Source organism: Onychostruthus taczanowskii, unplaced genomic scaffold (assembly GCF_017590055.1).
Source record: "Onychostruthus taczanowskii isolate IOZ18803 unplaced genomic scaffold, ASM1759005v1 scaffold38, whole genome shotgun sequence".
NCBI lineage: Eukaryota > Metazoa > Chordata > Aves > Passeriformes > Passeridae > Onychostruthus > Onychostruthus taczanowskii.
In genome coordinates, this window is record NW_024501237.1 from 2,748,511 (window position 1) to 2,763,754 (window position 15,244).

At 40.7% G+C, this 15,244-nt stretch overlaps 1 protein-coding gene across 5 annotated transcripts in view; it reads right to left on the reverse strand.

The window, feature by feature from the left end:
• LIN54 (lin-54 DREAM MuvB core complex component) overlaps positions 1-15,244 on the reverse strand; it is a 37,787-nt gene that overhangs the window by 8,331 nt on the left and 14,212 nt on the right. For 3 of the 5 annotated variants that reach the window (XM_041412213.1, XM_041412214.1, XM_041412215.1), the window contains exons 2-6: positions 12,921-13,651; positions 7,229-7,349; positions 4,442-4,587; positions 2,815-2,970; positions 363-579 (exon numbers count right to left, since the gene is read on the reverse strand). In XM_041412213.1, coding sequence (XP_041268147.1) covers positions 363-579; positions 2,815-2,970; positions 4,442-4,587; positions 7,229-7,349; positions 12,921-13,616 — 1,336 coding nt within the window. In that variant the 5' untranslated portion in view covers positions 13,617-13,651. The remainder of the gene's footprint in view (positions 1-362; positions 580-2,814; positions 2,971-4,441; positions 4,588-7,228; positions 7,350-12,920; positions 13,652-15,244) is intronic. The other 2 variants (XM_041412216.1, XM_041412217.1) reach the window with 2 other exon arrangements.

Genomic DNA, 15,244 nt, shown 5'->3' on the forward strand with positions numbered 1-15,244 from the left:
AGGATGTTCATGTTATGGGAGTTTTGGCAATACGCTTTGTGGACTGTCCTGCCTTCACGCTCTTCATATAGAGCAGATGGGAAAGGTCATGAACCACCCACAAATCTGGTCAACTAGGGAAAAGCAACCTAAAATGCTCCCAGGATTCAGGCCCAACTACAGAGCAATTTGACACAAAGGAGCATTTTCACATACAGACCAGAGGTAGCAGCAGAATATGGAATTTTTGGAAGTCTTACCACAAAACCAAGTACATCTGGCAGTTGTCACAGATCTGTTATATATTCATTTTAATAATTACAAAACAAACATGAAAGAAAAACCCAGCAGAGGCTTCAGACAATGTTACCACCAGCACTTACCCTGTTGCAGAGGCTGAGTATTCGTACTGGGATTTTGACTGGCAGACTGGGCTGAACTACTGGCTGTTGTGGCAGTAACGAGTCTGACATAATGGAACTTGCTTCCAGGTACCTGAATCTGCTGAACATTGGGTGCAGTTGCCAAGGGAATAATTGTCTTAAATTGAGATGTACCCATTCCTCCTACAGTAATGGTCTGCACTGCTGATTTCACAGCCTGTTAAGCCAACACAGACAGCACGAAGTTACTTGTACAAAGGAAGAAAGAACATCAGCATGTTTATTTCTCACTTTGTTAGTGATCAACTCTAACGTACCATTCCTACCCCTGAGAGGGAAGACAGTTACCCTCTTTTTGCTTTCAAAAGTAGAACAGATGCAAAGATTAAATGCCTCCAAACAGCTCAGAGTAAACTCAGTTCCATTTTCAATGCTCTACACCAAACACCAGAGTAAACTAGTATTTACATGAGTAGGGTGACTCAGGCCACTTCACAAGATACAACATCTGCCAAAACTATTTCCAGTAACTACAGCGAACATGGCTCAGTTTGTCTTCCACAATCAAGCAACCAAACACAGAAATATTGCTACTATTAAAAGCACATGGTAAGAACTTGCAAAACAGTTTTTCTGGACTGCATCACAATTTATCTGCGTGTGTACAGATATGTCCTTTTAAGATAGTTTGTAATTAATCCACAGAAGTCACTGTGCAACCCTTGAGAGGAAAAGGGAACAGAATCTATAACTGATGGACATCAGAAAGAGTACAAGCTGAGAAATGAAAGAAGCAAGAACAATGAGGAGTAGCAAAACAAATTCATTAAGAAAAAAGGCAAAATGCTGAAAGAAAGGGAGCTCAGCAGACCTGTGCTACCTTACAGCTGGAATTTGCAAAAGTTCATCTTTCCAACTTTTCTCAAACTACAAACTAATAACAAGAAAGTTTTATTTCATTTATACACATTCATAAGTCTACTGGTTTGATAACAGCCTCTTTTCCCAGACTTGCTCAACCTCAAACCTTGATTTCTTCCTTTTTCTCCTTCCATTTAACTTTTTTTAGAGGTCAGCTTTTTATTCTCAGTATCTATTACTATTGATATTAAGCATATTGTCCTGACATCAAGTTTAAGTATTACACTTGGTTGACAGTATGATGTGAATTCTTATGAGAACATTTTCCCAGCTGCCCAGCTTTCAGCAACTACATTAATGAAATCTCAATTTGCACACATTTTACTAGAAAAAAAACTCTGCTCTTCTAAAAGGTGTTTTCTTGGGATTTTTTATTTATCTTAAGATATTTTATACCTTAACAAGCCAGAGCATCAAAATAAGCACTATGTGCAAGCAGTCACAGACATTATCAAAGAGAAACCAGTTCTCTCTAGCACACAAATGAGTAGCTGCTATCCAAGGACAAGTGGGAAAATTGTAAAGTTCAAGGGACAGTTCTTCTAAGGGCATGTTCTTGAGTCCAGTGAAGACAGGTGGAGCCCCTGTGTTGTGTCAGATAGCTTTGCAACTCCCACAAACATCTCCATTTTCTCACTTAGGGTGCTTGCATTAGAGAGACTTAACCTTTCAACAACTATTTCAGAAGACAGCTCTCCCTGGGGAAAAAATGAGTTCAAATCTCTATGGTGTCCATATTCCCACATCAGCATTCCAATTATCTCCTGTATCAGTAAGATAAGACTGGGAAAATCTGTCTAAGTCACTGGTCTCATGTTTTACATGTGTGTCCACTCCCAGCTATATCCATACTGTGGATTTATTTACACCCATACATCCCTTCATATTTACCACAACAAGAGTACAGATATTATGATAGAAAAACATTTACCTAAGATCACAAAAGAGGAAAACAGCAAAAACTGTCATTTGTAAGAAAGATCAGTTTTGTCTTGTGATTAATTAATGCAAAACTATTTATAAAAGGTATTATGGAAAACCCTGTTTTTCTGGAAATGAGACATAGGAAATGAATACTTTCTGGTTCGGTAGGTTTCAGCCCAGACCTCTACAGCAGGAATATGAACTCCACTGCTGCAAACCTCAGAAATACCTGGAAAGCAGCCCTAGGCAGTGGCATAGAAACATTGTCAGAAGAGAGAGAACCACCCAAAGAACTCCTCCTCATGTCACAGAGTTCTTCAGGTGACTTGGGAGATTCAGCACACAGAAACAAGAATTTGCACCAAGTGGGCTTTCCAGGTTGGAAAGCTACTTTCTAACAGCACACCCTTGTATGGGCTTGCAATGGTTTGCACCCCTCATCTGAAGAAGTATACGCTCCTTGGGGCAATACTTTTGCCAGTTCCTGAGCAAACACCATTCCAAGAACACTGGCGGACGGCCCGCTGCCAACCCGCGGTCCAACCCTGCAGTTTCCAGCAAGCAATGACACAGACACAGCAGAAGACAAAGGAAAGTCGGTCTGTACCTGGGTGGTTGTGTGGTTGACTATAGCCTTCCCAGGGGAGGAGGGTGCTGACTGCTGCACTGTGAGGATCTGCTGTCCTAACGCTACATTCAGTGGGACGCCCACCGTCTTCTGGGGGGAGTTGGGAGGCTGGGAGGCCACTGACACCACTGTTAGCTGCTCGGCAAAACAAAAAGCAGTTTAAACCTCTGTGCAGGATACAGGACCCTGTACATACACATTCCCCTCCTCAGGACAGCACGGCTCTCCACCAGAACAGAGCTGTTTCAGTGAACAAGGGTCCTGGATTTAACCACAACTCACACGGGTCCAGCTGTGACAAGAGTAAATAGAGCCCTTAGGAACTTGAAGGCATCATTGGTTTCCAGCACCAACAGGCTCCTGTAGAAACCTAGCACAGCATCCGGGTGGGAGTTAGGGGTTGTCTTTCCATTTGTTTCTCAGGGCTTTTTTAAGGAAATTATCCCATTAAAGCCTGAGCATTGTCAAGAGGGATCTTCTAAATAAATGCATTATAATTGGTACAATGACTATTTCATCACAAATAGGAATTTTTAAAAAAAGCTGTTTAAAAGAAAATTCTCACCTCACACTACTGATTCAGTCAAAGTATAAGAACATCAGTACTTTCAAATCTACACTGCAGTTTCGCAGAGATGCAGTCTTCTGACCATATTTCTTCAGAGTGAAGTGTTTAAACACTCTATATAAACACATCCCTTCCAAGGCTGGTTTTCTACTTTTTGTTCTGAACTTCCTTATGTTTTAAGAAAAATCAGATACTTAGAATTACTTATTGACAGTAAATTCAAGATGTAACCCTAAAGAGTCTTTTCACACTCACTCCTAGTTAAAAAAAGTAACTTTAGAATAAAAATTAACTTCTTTATGTTGCTTCTCTTACTAATAATTGTCAAACACAAGTCCTTTACTCCATCTGTATAATATTACATCACTAAAGCATAGCCAAACTAAAATAATTCTTTATTCTTTATTTGCTTTTTATTCATGGTATTTCAGTGTGCCTGCACTGTGCATCTTGTCCCCCTCTCTCCCTTTCTCCAGCAATATTCCTCTTCTCGAGACAATTATCAAATCTAAAACACAAGTGTCACCTTGACCTGTGCCAATCTCCAGCTCTGTGCAAGGACCACTGCAAATCTCATTCACTTCAGAAGTGATCAGGGAAGACTGAATTGCCTGTGCAGTAGCAGGAATGGTTAGTAAGTGCTGACCTATTAATATTATTGAGGTCTCCTCTTAAACAGCCTGTTGATCTTTTATGAAGGCATTAAAAATAGTCTGAGTGCTTGGCTAAGAGGGAACAGCTGCTCTCAGAATCAATGCTTAGGGAATGGCAAGAAATGGCAGGAATGGGAAACTATGCAGTAATGCATATCTGCTTAAAACCATAGTAAGGGAGCTAGTTGAAAAAAAATCTAAATTAGGGCATTACCACAGAGCATTGTGATGCAAAATGGAGACTCTGGAGATATTTTTATGGACTCTGGAGACAAGTTTAGTATCTCTGGAGAGATAATAAACAGCTCGTAGCAAAGACACAGAGAGCTCCATTCAGACCACTGTGCAGGAGGGATAGAAGGCTGCAGCCAGAACAGATCCTTACCTTATTGGGGGATTTGAGTGGTGAGATAGCTATTTTATTCGGTGTCTGTTGTGTTGTTGTACTCAAAGATGATCCAATGACTCCACTCTCAGAGATGGTTATTGTCTTTGGTGGTGTCCCTGGAGCAGACTGTGAAAAAACCCTACCTATAAACAATGAAGATACCATCAGCTCCAGTTATCCCTGGTCACAGTAACTGTTAAAGCAAAGTTTTCCCTGCCATTGTGCAATTTATCCCTACTTCTGAGAGTGTATGACCTGACAGGAAGGACACTGCCACTCTTTAAGTTACATTTAGCAACAAAGAAGAAAGTAATTGCTGTTATTACAAAAAAAAGACAGTTGGCTCAGGCTTAAAAAAAGAGCCAAAATGCACATTGAGCTTTCTGTACCATTCAGCTGACAATTCTTGACAGCCTGGACAGCATCCTGAGGAGCAGAGCCCTCCAGTACACCCAGCCAGCTGGCAGTTTCCTGAGAAAGCCCTGGGCTGCTGCCAATGCACAGAGAAACTGAGCATCAGTGGGGGACTACTTCCTTTGAAACCTCAGCCATCAAACACGAGATGTGTTACAGTGACCAAGAAAAAGATGTTTGGTCTGTCTACAATCAGCTCTGAGGTTTTTGGGTTTTTTCTTTTCTCTGTTGATGGCTGCCTCTTTCACTGCCTAACAGTTTTTAGTCATACTACCACCCATGTTTTCATGTGTGTGTCATATATTATCTCACTTTTTACAATGCCAAAGAAGAGTAAACATCAAAAACAGCAGCTCCAAATCATGACATCAGTTTCAGGAATATTGCAAACTCCCATAATGGAAAACAGATTCTTTTTTCCATACTTTCTAAGTTTCTTTCCAAAGAATGCTTGACCACTGAGCTTTCCTCTGCTCCACTTTGGTTCAGACTCATTTCTGTCATAGCTTCTGTCACCCATTCTCTTGTACTACATTTATAAAAATAAAAAACAAACAAATACCAGCATAACTTTTCCATCCAAAATCAACTAGTGGCATAACAATTAAAGTCAACTGGAACTAACAAGAAAAAACACTATCCTTATAGCAAGCTGATTTCCTCTGAAGTCTGTGTGCTCTAAAATAACCAGTCTAACTAACAGCACAGATAGTTGCCAGCAGCTGCTAAAGCCACATGCAATCTGAAGAACATCAGTTTGTGGGGAAAAAAACATCTAGAGGTTTCAATCCTTTGAGTTGTTTCCTTGGTGACAGCTTTCCCTTTCTCACTACATCTCCTCCTTGGCATCAGCTTCCTAAAGAGAATCTGGTTGCTTATATTGACAAGTCTTTTGAGATTACAACTTCCACCTCAGCTTTCAGACATTTCCAGGCAATTAAAAATATTTATCAGATTCATGAAAACATGCATAAAAATCAAAACACAAACCACAAATGTTACACCTGCTCTAAAGTGATGCCAGCCTCTCAAAGCTGGCAAGCTGTGCTGGCTGTTTGGAATGGTGAGGGAGAAAACAATATTTACAGATTTCCCTCTCAATTAATGAAGCAACTTTACCTCTCAGTGACAGTTTTAGTGATGGCTCAGGCACAGGTGATTTTTCAAAATACTGATTTAAAAACTGCAAGAAATTTTTAATGGTTTTGGGTTGGATTTTTAATGTTTTTGGGTTGGGTTTTTTGTTTGTTTGGATTTTTTTTTTAACACAACTTAATTCAGATATTTATAAGCATAGCAATCTTCTTACAGGTCTATATATTAGGGAATTTGAGAAAGGGGACAAACTGGGGAGTGGGATGGAGAATTCCTCTTTCACCTGAAACACATACCAGGCTGCAGGCAGCCTGTCAACTCAAGAAAAAGATTGTGTGCCAGCTATGTGCCATTCACTGGCACCTATCAGTGTTTTGAATACAGGAGACAGTTACATCCTTCTTAAAACCAGCTCAAGTCCCAGTGCTGTAAAGACTTAAAAACTTGTTTAAATACCTGGGAAACATTTTAGGCCCACTTAGACTGATAAATCTGTAAGCAGTTAGACATCCTTCAAAGCTCTAATGATTAATCCAACTTCCTACATTTGTCTTTTTCAAAAAAATTAGATGCCTCAGATGTTTAGCAACAGATACACTGCCATTATAAACAAGGTATTACACTGTGGCTTTTTCTTTAATTTTGTTGGTGTTTTTGCTGTTGTTCTGTGGTCGGTTTGGCTTTTATTTTTTTATAAGGATGTGTAGAGTTGTTTTCCAAAGGGAAAGACCATTTGTTATTTGCCTTAATTACTTTCCTAGACACTTCTGTGATCGTTATTTTTGAAGTAGGTGAGCAACTTAACAAAAACAACACAGCTTTATGCACTTTCTTCATTCATTTTTTTCTGTTACTTTCATGTATTACATTTAAGTCAAACTATAAGTAGGTTAAAGTAATACAAAAGCATGTGTCTCCCTTTCCCCCTGTGTATTTATAAAATGTTCCTACAAATACTTTCTGTTCATCAAGTAATCTTTTCCGTGGCTCTGGGGTATTTTTTTTTTCTCCTCCCCAAAATCTATGAAGTAAAAGTACCTTGCAGTAAAAGCAACTCTGCAGTTATCAAGATTATTCTAAACAAGCTAAGTATAAAGGCACCAACAACTGCATTTATCTGCTTCTACCAAAAAAGTTTTCTGATTTTTTTTCAATTGCTTAAGGTACTTTGACAGAAACTACAGTAAAAGTGTTGAGACAGAAGAATTTCTACAATTACCATTTGTTTGAAAAGCCTTTAAAATGGCAAAGCAAAACAAGTCAAAGTAGTACAACCTGAAATGACTGGTGACACTTGAGTGGTCTGCCCTGTAACAGCTTTGCTATTGATTGGTTTTGCAAATATCAGCTTGGTGATCACCGGGCCAGAAGTTGGGGTTCGAGTCTTCTTCGCAATCTAAAAGATGGAGGAAAAAAGATCTAAAGTAACTTGAGCATTTTGGATCTAAATTATTGTATTGTTAAGTACATTAAAAAATAAAAAGGGCAATACTTGCACACATAATTAGAAGAAAAACTGTATTTTGCATTTCATCTCCACTTCTCCTTACAGAAAGAACTAGGAGATTATCCTTGACACTTCAGAATGCCAGCTACCAAAGTACGATAGCCAAATCCCTCTCGCCTTTTTCAGAAGATAGCTCTCTGTGCAAACATCTCATCTTCAAGATGCTGAAATTATTTCTTATGTGTGGTTGTCTATATAAAGATGTCAAAATTAAATGCACAACTCTCAGTATTCAAAGCTTTAAATGAAGTCACTTCTTTTTCAGCCAACCAGGACAAAACTTGTCCCCAGTGATTTAAATATGACCACTACTACTCTGAAGAATTTCTTGACCATATTGACATAGCAGCACACTTGTTTTGCAAATGGGGAAAATGTTTTCTGCAACAGTTCCCCAAAAGCACATGGATCATCAGTGCCTGAAAGTTTTGAGTACTCACTAGCCAAGAACAAATCAGTTGGCTACCTCCAGGTATAAGGAGATCTATTTTCATCTTGCAATCCAGTCTCCTGAAACACAGCAGGACCAAGAACATGTACAGCAATTCAGTAACAGATCACTTCAGCTTGAAATCTTTGTAAGCATGAGTATATAGTCTTATAAGTTTTAAAGAAGATTTTTCTCCCCTTCCACACTGAGAGAAGTTAACTACCAGTTCCATTTATTCCAGGAGTTGGCACCCAGCTAATGAATAGTTCAATTTAGAGGCTGACTTTTTCCAAAGACTTTTAACCTGCTGACTGCAGGGGCTGTCTGTGGATGTGGTCTGAGCCCATGTGAGCACGCTGGAAGGCTGTGTGCTCACATTTACTGAAGCCCTTACACCTGCCCACCCCACAGGTGAGGCATATCCTGCCTCTCCTCCACCACATCCCATGGGCATCAGCCATCAACTCCAGCAATATCAGAGAGGCACAACATTAACATCCACATGGGGAGCCACCTCTCAAGGGCACAGAGTCACCTTTCTTACTCAAGCGGCTAAATCAGAGATCTGCCTGACATGCAAAGATACAGAGCTGACAGCTACTTTCGACAGCCTGAGACAGTTACAAATGCTCAAATGAAGCAATTGAGTAGGCTGGAAGTTATGGTTTCCTCCATAAAACCCTATCTATAGAACTTGTTGCCTGAAAACACTTTTTTTACAACCACATAAGGCAAAAACATTCAAAGTATTCAGCAGCACATAACAAATTCCTCAGCTGCTCCACAAAAAGCACACGTGAGGCTTCCCCAGCTGCCAGCAGCACAGTCATGGCACAGCCAGGGAAGCTGGAGCTCCCCTCTGCTATGGCACTGGAGCCCTCCAGGTTGCTGTGGAAAGCCAAAGGCACCTCAGTGTGCCCAAGCTCCACTCAGCCAGGGAAGCCAGCAAGGAGCAGCTCTGACACCAGGCACCACCAGAGAATGGACTGCATTTAAAGGAAGCCACGTGCTGCTCCACAGTTAGACTACAAGTGCTCCTCAGAGGAAAGTTCCATCTCAGAACAAATATGCTGCTCCTCAGGCACAGTAAGTGCTTTATGGGTGATATATAATTGTCAAGGCTTTAAAATGAAACCAAGGACAAATAAACCTGTTCTTTTTCGAAATACATTAACTAAAATTTGAAGCATAAATTGTTTGAAGAAGGAAGCTTCATTCACAGCCCTGCTCACAAATTTAACTCAAATCCATTTTTAAACTTCAAGGATTCAATTACCTTAGCACATATACAGCTGATAGATGAACAGGCATTTTATCTGTAATTTTTTTTCTCAGGTTGGACACACTTTAATTTCTTATCAATTCTATAATTCTTATAAATTTCATCTCCTTGATTTTTCTGTTTTGCTTAAATTAACCATACCTTGCCATAAGGTATTATTGCAACTCAACTGCTATTGCTTTTTCTCTGAAGTGAGAGCTAAGTCTGGCTCAGAACATGAGGAGCACTCAGCAGGAACAGCCAGCTCTGGGTAACAGCAGTTTCCCAGTAACAGTCAATAAATGTGCTTAAATTACTTACATGAATGTGTGTAAAATACTACCAACCATTAACACAAAGTATTTCCAAAAAAACCTGAAAAATCCCCAAATAACAGGTCAACACAAGTAGTTCTGCTTCCCTCATACTCGACTTGCAGTCTCCTCCTCAAATAAATTTCCCCCTGCTTTTTAGGTGAACTGTTTGTCTACAAAGAGGGAGGTCTAATAAACAAGGGAATCCCCTCAGGGCTTAGGAAAGAGCAAGACAAATGTGACTGGTTATAAATGAGGAACAGCACTCCTGCCCCTACCTGATGCCAAGCAAGCTTTTCTGAGGTTTATGGCACTGGATAACCCCAGCCACCAGGGAGAAGCTTCTTGGCACCACTGGGAAACTCACAGCCCATTTCAGTAAAGAATGAAGAAGCCAGAGGAAATAATCAAGATGCCCCTTTGATACCTCAAAATGGGCAAGTTCTCTGGAGCACTCTGCCATTCCCTGTATCGATCACAAGGAGCTTAGCATTATCCCCCTGCCTACATCAGCTAAGCATGCCCTCTGCAAGTTACTTTGAGTTAGACTGCAAATATATTTCCTAGAGCAACAAGCTCTTCCATAGCAATGTTATTATATTTAGGAGCACACACCAACCTTCCTTCCCCTACAGAAGTCAAGAGATTTACCTGAAGGCAACTTGACTTCAAGGGTCAAGTTCTGTCTTCCTAAACACTCTCCATGGAGGATGAACTAGCAAGTCCATAGAGCTGGACTTTGCTTTTAGACTCTGTTCTATTAATATAGAAATAGGCACACTCATACCTCACATTTCATGCTGGATATCCACAGTCAGCTACCACAAAGGAGCTAATACACTATAAATCCACTCCCTAGAAGACCTGTTGGGAGCCTGTCCATGTACCCACTCTCTATGTAATCTGTATTTGGCATAACATGAAAATTCAGGGACTCTAGAAATAGAAAAGAACACCTTAACTTCAGAGATTAAGAAACTGAGCTAGGAATGGGAGTTTGAAGTTAGGGAGCGCACAAGGTCCCTTTTCAATGATGAAATAAAGCCACAATGATGGCTCAGCAGCTGCCTTGCCATGGTAGCAACAATGCTATGGACGCTGTTAAAACCAGAGCCAGTTACCACACAAAGCAAGCCCAAGGCAGACTTAACAGCAGCCATGGTGATATGTCTGGACACCTGGTTCAGAGTCACGTGCAAGGCCAAACTCCTGCTTAATAAACCTGGACTAAAGCAGCAGAGCAGCAGGCACACCACCACTTTTAAGGCTGTAGGCAGGCAGGAGCCACTGGCTGAAAGCAGATGTACTTGCCCAGCAGTTTTTTCCCACACATCCATGGCACTAGTTTCAGCTAAATCAGGACAAGCTGCCATAAGGACAGTAATTAACCTCTGGATATTGACGAGGCCAAAGGCCCTGCCACACTTAACACCTCTCAGTCTCATACATCTAGAACTGTAAGAGAAGGAGTCAAATTCCAAGAAACATTTTGCTGAACCCTACCAATTATGCCTCAGGTCCTGAGACTTCAACTATCACAATTAGATTACAAGATTAGATTAGATGTCAAGGCAATTGAGTTTCTCTAATGATATGCAAAGCCTTTATGATAGTGACCACAAGAACTGATAAGAGCTCTTTGTCGTCTAATCTGTACCAGTTCATTCTCAGCACCAAGTCAAAGTCTTTTGCTGCCCTCCCTCTGAAATACCTGATTCACAGGAGATAAATGACACAAGACCCACGGGGAGTTCAGGGAGGCATTCACAGCCTCCTTTTCCACTCACTGAAAGAGTAAGGGGCTTCTTCAGGGTGATGGGGTAAAAGAATCACTTCATTTTCTAAGATAGGGACTCAAGGTGTGGGTTATCTCCCCTGTCATTCAGGGCAGAGTAGAGCCAGAATCTCTTACCCAGCCTCATACGTCACTCTGATACTTCAGAAATTTTCTACAGGAAAAAGCACTGTCTATGAAGTGCTAATGCAATCACTTCCCCTGCAATATCGGGTGCTAATCTTGTCTTCTTGCTTTTCATTTCTACTTCCTCCTCTCCTTGTGGGAAAAAAGGAATGTCAAGTGCGAAAAATTCAATCTGTTTTGCAAAGGGAACCAATGCTTAACAAAAAGAAACCACAACAAAATAAATTTACCCAAACTGCAATTAACTAGATTTAAAAACGGATGCAAGTCCATCAGTAAGAGCTTCTGCTAAGGAATGTGTAGAATTCCCAATGGCAAATCTCAGAGGTCGATGGCCAAGCTGCTGATTTCAGTCCCTGACAGCACAAATCATCTCATGCAAGGAAAAACCACATCACAGCTAAGTCGTTCTCCCCAGTTTCCTGTACCTGTCACTAGGCAGTGAATAATGAAGCCAAGTAACAGGAACTGATCTGCTCTTAAATGTTCCTATGATGACTAAAGAGCAGAGACTTTCTTGAAAACTATAGTGACAATCATTTATGTTTCAAATGGCCATTATTAAATATGCTTCCAGGTATGATGTAGCAACAAAAAAGGAGAAAGTAATTGGTGCAGGAATCATCTGCAACTTTAAAGAAAATATCCAGAATTTATCTTATTCACCTGCCATGAAATACTAATCAAGGAACATTTGACTAATAAAAATTTTTAAATGTTGTCACTTTTATGTGCAGATGATTATTTTTAATAGCATATTTAAGAGTTTAATTTCTCAATTCATTTTAACAGTAAAAAAATATTTTTCCATTATACCCTGCATTGAGTTCTACTTGTCCTTCACTTTAAGTAGTCTTATTTCTGCCCCACTGCCAATAGAACAAAGTCACTCACATTTAGTTCTGCCACATAAAAGATGAGAATCAGACCCTTTGGGTGATAACCCAAGTCTTTTCAACACATTTTCAGATCCAAGCAGATTCTCTGGGGTTTCAAATATCTCAAGATCCATGCCAGAGATTGGGAACAAAACCTTGAATGTTCAGCTTTAGATAATTAGATTTGAGTCAGACAAGATACACCCTTCTGTTCTTTTTCAGATGCTAGAAGATTTTTCAGAGAGTTTTTTTAAACAAACTGAACGTAACAGGTAGAAGCTACTCTTCCATAAAGGAGTGTATATTTCGAATAAACAACAACAGGCATATAAAGTTGAATTCAGTCTTCCTGAAAGTATGTATAATTTATTTTTATAAAATTAAAATAATGAGAAAATTATCTTCAGTTTGCTGAATAGTTCACTTTCTCTGAGGCAAACCCTAAGCTTCTAGACAGTAGCTAGAGGCAAACAGCATAAAATGGCAAACGCATCCACAGATGAAAGCATGGGCTAAGAGCAGCATTGTATTTTTTTTAATACAAAGAATAAATGCAAAGGCTGAAAGCAACAGTGTGTCAATCAGTGCAGGAAACAGACAACAACTGCAGCAACAGAACTGGTTTTAAGATGTTTCATCAGCATAACTCATTTTACCTGTACTGTTTTTACTTGCTGGGACTGCAAGACAGAGGGCTGGGCCGCAGTGTTTATCAGCTGACTTCCCTGCGTCAAAGCTGAGACACCCACAACAGGTTTCACTTCCGACCGACCTCCAATGACAACTTTGATCTGCTGGCCTTGTACCTTGGAGTCTCCACCCTGGGCTTGGGACACGGCCTTCTGCGACTGTGGGAGCTGGCTGTGGGGTAATGCTAAAACAATAGGCTGGCCAGACTTGCCCAAAGTTGTTACAATCAGCTTTTGCCCGTCTGGTTTAATACTCTGACTGCCTATTTTAATATCAGTGGCCTTGTTCAGAATAATCTGATTAGCTGAGATAGTGACAGGGGTCTGAGCACCAAGTTTATGGAGGCCACCTGGAAAGGCAGGCTTTACAGCTGCGTTCACATCAGGGCTTGGGGCTGTGGTGGTCAGTGCAGCATCTCCTGAGTGGCTGCTGGGCGCAGGAACCGATTCCGTGGTGACCGTGGCTGTGGTCGTGGCTGAGGAGTCGCTGGTGGTGCTTATGTTCACTATTTCTTCCAGTTCTGTTTCCATGGGAATAGACTCTCCTCCCATTGGCGACGACACGATAACAGCCTCGATGCTTTCATCCTCCACCAGAGTTATGCCGGTGTCCATGATTTCCTCAGGGAGCAAGCTGTTGACTTCTGCTGAAACCACCTCCATTTTAGTAGCTGTGGCAGTGATGGCCGGAGCAGGTACTGCAATATTTTAAAAAGTTATTGGCTTCCAGAAAACACATACTTTCAAAGCTTTATGAATAATATTACCAAAGAAGAAAATACAGTCAAAATTTTTCAGACTGAAAGTATTGTGCATGCACAGGAGGGTTATCATGGGAAAAAAAAACTGTTATCAAAATGTAACATACTAAGCTGAGTTTAGTCTTAGTAATAACTTACATCAAACCTTACAATATCATTCACTGAAGTAAAATAAAGGCATTACCAGTCCACTCTTCACACCACAGTACACAAAGAAGCAGTGCTTCCCCCCTGAAAATATGGGCACAGATATTTAAATTCACTGAAGTATAAAGCAAGAATTAAACAGCTTTAAAAAAATCTAATAGATGATGATGTGTTCTCATACATGCCAACATTGATTACCAGGTTATTTTGCTCAAGAGACTTGTTATCCATACCAGACATAACATTCTTGCCAAATTTTCATTTTGGAAATCTCAGAAAAACAAACGACTGTTTAGTGATGGACTTAAACAACCCCAAAAGCTCAATCAGCAGACACCTACCACAGGATCAAGCCAAAGCTCTGCCACTCACAAGATGAAGAGATAATCCCTTGATGCTGGCTATGAAAAGAAGAGCTCAGTAATTTTTTTACCTCAATACTCACCAGAAAATATAACACACAAATTCATAATTAATTTGAAAGGTGTTCTAAACACAAAACAAATAACACACCGTATGAAAAATAAAAGGAATTTTTTTAAGAGCACCCAAGTTATATATTAAACAAACCCCTGCAGCGAGATTCAAAGCCAGAGTCACTTCCACTTGAGAAACCCTACAGACATTGCTGGAAATGGTCACACTGCACCATTCCCCTAAAGCTGTATCAGTGTCAAGAGTCTGAAAACAGATCAGCTTAATAAGGCATTTTCTGCACTTGCTGACCCCATGAGCACACTTGGGCCCCGGATGGGTGAGCACACCACGTGGGCCTGCCTACATGCTCCTGAGTACTAATTATAAGCTCAAGGGGACAAAACCCTCGCAAATTCTGTTTCCTATTTGCTAGGAAAAGCAGAGCTGAGTTTTAATACTAATTCATGAGGAACCGTGCCAGTGAAAACATTGACCAAATGCAGGGGTGACATTATTTCCTCTGGAGTCGTTTTGTACAGCAGCTAACTACAGAACAGCTGCATTTCACCCACAAGGTGGAAGGATTGGGGAAAAAAGTCCTGCTAGAATGACACAGTTCCCATGCTGAGCTCCAGACTATGCTGGAGCAGTCCTGGCCTCCCTGATTGCCAAGGGTGCCACCCTGACCCCCCTCACCTCAGAGTGCCAGCCAGACCAAAGTGCCCTGACACTCAAGAAGCCTGAGCTCTGAAAGAACTGCACTGACAGTCGAAGTCAGGGCTCACTTATTGGCAGGCATTTAAAGATACAAAATTATCTTATGTCACTGCCAGAAATACCTCCTGTGGAAAGCATTTGTCCCACAGTAATGCCTGCACAGTGATGCCAGCCCTGGTAAGCAGCCCTAGACAAAACAGCCAGCTCCGAGGGACACATTAGTAATAGTATCATATTGCTGCCTTAAAG